The sequence below is a fragment of the Scaptodrosophila lebanonensis genome, unplaced genomic scaffold (assembly GCF_003285725.1).
Source record: "Scaptodrosophila lebanonensis strain 11010-0011.00,11010-0021.00 unplaced genomic scaffold, SlebRS2 tig00000001-arrow-pilon, whole genome shotgun sequence".
Lineage (NCBI taxonomy): Eukaryota > Metazoa > Arthropoda > Insecta > Diptera > Drosophilidae > Scaptodrosophila > Scaptodrosophila lebanonensis.
Genome location: NW_022060529.1, coordinates 23,346,607 through 23,351,530, shown reverse-complemented (window position 1 = coordinate 23,351,530; position 4,924 = coordinate 23,346,607). Strand labels below are relative to the sequence as shown.

Here is a 4,924-nt window from a genome sequence, read left to right as displayed (position 1 = left end):
CATGTACCGCGTGATAACGATTATATTCCACACAATTTGTATGTTAACTTATAGATATACTTAGTAGTATATTATCATACTTGTAGTTATACTCTATACCTGGAAGTTATAAGAGTATATTAGGTTTGTGCAAAGTGAAAATGTAACAGGCAGACCCCACAAAGTATACCCGAATATATTCTATATATATTCTTGATCCGCATAACTAGATGCGTTGATTTAGCCCTGTCTGTTTGTCTGTCAGTTGCTCGCACGAACACCTAGATCTCAGACACTACAAGAGCTAGAGACAGCAAAAGTTTTCATAGCCTGGCAGTGTACTGCGCTACATTATCTTAGTGATGAGATGAAGAGATATAGACATGTTCATACTCAGACCCACTTGACCACAAACCATATACAAGCCAGTTATTGTATACCTCTGCCATAGAAAAATTAATGTAATTTGTTGGACTGGAAAAAAGGGCAGTGGTAAAGGTTAGGGTATACAAGAGTTGGTACCAGTGTGCATTGGCTAAGGCAACTCATTGTTGGCCGCCTATTTTTACTTGCTGATGTAATCAGTTTGGTTGCCAAATTGTCTACAGATACGTTTTTGCACCGCCAGCTACAGTCCGGTAACGAATTCGCAACTTTTACAACATTTACACAACACATACACACATACATACATACATATGTACATATGTACATACAGGTATACTATATACAGATGTAGATACATACATACTCGCACTTAACGCTAAGTGGCCGGCAAATGGACTGCTCGCAAATTCTGCCGTAAAACTGTGAGCATCATACTTGTATATACACATATGTACATAAGTACTATATATACGAGTATGTATGTACATGTAGCTATGCCCATGTATGTATGTATGTTTTAAGGTCCGATTCTTTTGCTGGACTTACCTAAACTTCTAAAGCAATCCCCTAGTTATGTTTGTTTTATGTTTCCCGCTCCATGTTTCGAACCCACAGCGGTTCGATCTGGGTGTGTATGTATGTGTGTGTGTGTGTGTTGACTGTGCTTGAGTGGGTCTGTTATCTCCACTGATTTATTGTCTATAGCATACATTTTTTATTTGTACAAAAGCGCAAAAAGAAACTTGCTGCGGCATAGCCGAAGCCTCCACACCCTAGAGCCGAATCGTGCGATTACGACAATCGTACTTATTACTTTTTACAAATTTCTTCCTTGTGTTTGGTTTTTGTGGACTTCTTAGGTACTTCCATTAATTGTGAGATAATGGCACATTTTCCAGGGAGCTTTATCAGGGACACAGGAGCACATGTCTTCACGAATCTACAAGTATCAGCTCTGTTCCGGCTTAGATTCTTCCATTCAATGTAAGATAAAATAAGTTCTGTTATGTTCGGCAAAGAACGGAAATATAGTTTGGGTCGAATGAGAGATAAGTAAACAGCTTCTTCCCCCAAAAGTGCTCCAATTTAGCATTTTAACACTACAATGAATATAATAATAAGAGGATGTCGGGATATAGTGTAATCATTTGATATTGATATTATTTTTTATTATATTCTTAAATTCTTATGATATTTTTAGGATATTTTACAAAACTATTAAGAACATTTGAATATAAATTCCAAAGCACGATCAATTCAAATACGAATGCGGCCAAATAAGTACATATATCGCCTGGAATTTTTACACAACTACAAGTATGTTTTTCTACAAGATGCATCTTATGTATCTCTCTCCCCCCATTTAATTACCAGTTGCCGTGTTTTGGCCTTTTTCCCGTTTGTATGGACACAACACAGTTCTTATCCACACTATATAGTATATCAATAATACTATTCAATTTACCACTCATACATCCTATTGCCTCATTATCTTACAACGTGTTGTTTCTATAAACAACATAGTCCTAGCCTAGTGTATTGAAGTTTTGAGCAGCGAACAACCATAATAGTCAAACTAGTTTGATTATGTTTTATAAATGCCATCGAATTGATTCTAAAATGAGACTTATTAGGAAACTCTGTTTCTTCTCATAGATTCCCACATTGCTTTATGAAAGATACGAGTAATGATTAAGATGTTGGCCGCGTTCTGTATTGTACATATATGTACGTATATCTACCACTCACAGAATATTAGTAAATGATATGCCATCTGGGAAGAGGATCTACCATGGTAGAACAAAATGATAAGACTTGTAACTCAGTGAGCTCTCTCCCCCTTTTGTGCAGACGACCAATTGTCGACGTCACTCAGTTCTCTCATGGGCAGATCTGCGAATGACCATGACCTTTAGATAGTACGTACGTCTACCAAGAAATTATTCCACAGTCGGAACTGTGTTAAGTTATAATCTCTTGTTTAACGGTTCTACGTCAGGAGTTGCTCAGTTGATCGCTGGAGTAGGACACCTCGATTTTGGGGTGCTGGGTGGGAACGCTCGTTGTCATCGATTCCTCGGCCCGCCGCTTCGGTTCGCGCTCCCGCCTGAACCGCTTCATGTTCGTAAACTTGACATAGATCTTGCCGCGACGCTCGGTCCGGTAATAGCACAATTGCTCGCCCGGAAAGAGCTGCAGGATTTCACGTTCCAGCAGGTGGCTGCGCTGCAGTGTCAGATGGCGGTCGTTGTCCCCGTAGTAGGCGCAAATAAGCTGTATGAGCAGCAGGCGCTGGCACTGCTGCAGCTCCTCGCGTTGTCCGCGCAGATCCAGCAACGACTGACCTTTGCTCCCGCTCGCCTGCAGAATGCTCAGCACGGAGACGTTGTTTTCCGCGCTGCTGGTCTTAACTACTTCCTCGGCTCCCGCCCCCACGTGGGTTTGGACCAGGTCACTGGGCCCGCCCAGCGGCATGGGCATGGACAGTGGAAGGGGCACAGTGCTGTCCATTTCGTTGAGACCCACAATTGGCTCGGTCATCAGCTCGTTGCACTTATCGTCCATCATATCCAACGGCTGGGTCTGCACATTGATTTCACTTGGATGCCTGGAGATGGGGGGACAGGGCGGGGAGTCGCTGCAACGACAGCCGCGGCAGTGCGTCGGCTGCTGTGAGCCGAGTAACGGTATATTCTGCCAGCGTCGCCAACGCTCCAAGTGGTGCTCGAAGCGTATGCGAGTTCCGTAACTGAAGTTGTGCAGAATCTCCGGCAGATGATAACGCCTTATCATTTGCAGCTCCTCGACGTTGATGGCTTGGTCTGTAAATGTTAACCGAATTAGAAATACATACATACATACATATGCGATGGTGTGGGAATAGGGATAATAATAATACTGATGATGATGATGATGATACTAATGATGATGATTGTGTTGTCTACCTTGGAAATGAGGCAACAGTTCGCTGACATTCCAAGACCGCAACAAATCGCGCAGCTCGTTGTACTCGTGTCCCTTGGCCATGTTCAGTTCAGTTTAATGCTTTATCGATTTTTATGAATGCTGCTGCTTTTCCCCGGTGTTGTTGCTCTTGTTGTGCGTATTCCCGTATATGCATGTATTCAGCAGTGGTATGTACAGAGAATTTTTACATCCTTTCGTCGCGAGCGAGAAGTGTGTACTGAATTTGCACGACGCCAGTTCTTACCCTCTACCTGCATGTGATAGAGAAAACATATATACATACATACATGCAGACGTACGTTCGTACATACTCGTACATATGTATGTATGTACAAACATACGAATGCGTATACATACATACATAGATACATACATACATACATAGTACAGTCAGCGAGCGGCATGCATTTTCATCATCGTTTCGTGGCTTTGGCTTTGCGTCGTCGTCGCCGCCGCTCGTTGTTGTCGTTCTCGTTTCTACGTTATGTATACATTGATAGACATACATACATACGTACGTACGTACATACGTAGGCAGTATGTGTGTGTGTATACATCTACATCGTTTTCATTCGTGCTGGCTTTTGTATGAATAATGTGGGTATTTGTTTTTCTGTTTTTGTTGCTTTTGCTATTGCCGTTGCTGTTGCTGTTGCCGTTGATGTTGCTGTTGGCGTTGCTCTTCCTCTTTCTGTTTCGCAGCAGCTGCCGAGGCCGATGAATATGTATGTATGTATGTATACATACATATGTATGTATCTATGTATGTATGTATGCATGTATGTTTACATATAAACATATGCATATGTTTGTATGTGCATACGCAAACAGTGAATGCTTACCACAGTGGAGACTCGTAGAAGCAAACAATCTCTCATTTCTCAGGTGCTGAAGGGGTGCCGGACGAAAACATCTGCTTAGAGATTGCAGGCGAACACAATCAAATCGCTAAACACTACATATGTATGTATATCGAAACACATATCGAACAAATGCAAAAAAACATATACATATGTATAAGTTCTATCTAATACGAGTATACATATGTACATACATATGGGTACTTACAGTCTGTCAACTAATTGTTTGAAAAATGAAAAACGGTCACAAAAATTCAACTTTAACATAAATATTTATTAGGAAAGGCACTTGTTTTCATGTTCAGCCTTCCACAATATGTTTCATAAATGTATTCTTAAATTAAATATTTAACAAAATTAATCAAAAAATATAAACAGAAACATAATAGTTTCTATTACATACTTACAGTCTGTCAACTAATTGTTTGCAAAATGAAAAACGGTCACAAAAATTCAACTTTAACATAATTATTGTTTAGGAAAGGCACTTGTTTTCATGTTCAGCCTTCCACAATATGTTTCATAAATGTATTCTTAAATTAAATATTTAACAAAATTAATCAAAAAATATAAACAGAAACATAAAAGTTCAAAGAACAGCAAATGTTAGGTGTCTATTAATTGTTTGCAAAATGCAAACATTTATCTTGATGAGGCTATAAAGGTATAACAAAATGCTATAATTGGCTAATATTTTGTATGCCCGCCATTAGCATCCATAACAGCCCTGA

At 40.0% G+C, this 4,924-nt stretch overlaps 1 protein-coding gene across 1 annotated transcript; it reads right to left on the bottom strand.

The window, feature by feature from the left end:
* Positions 1–1,500: 1,500 nt before the first annotated feature.
* LOC115633874 lies at positions 1,501–3,532 on the bottom strand. The gene is made up of 2 exons (XM_030531375.1): positions 3,312–3,532; positions 1,501–3,188 (listed from the first exon to the last, which is right to left on the bottom strand). Exons 1-2 carry the CDS (start codon positions 3,391–3,393, stop codon positions 2,362–2,364), a joined length of 909 nt encoding a protein of 302 aa, XP_030387235.1. The 5' UTR covers positions 3,394–3,532; the 3' UTR covers positions 1,501–2,361.
* Between the last annotated feature and the right edge of the window lie 1,392 nt (positions 3,533–4,924).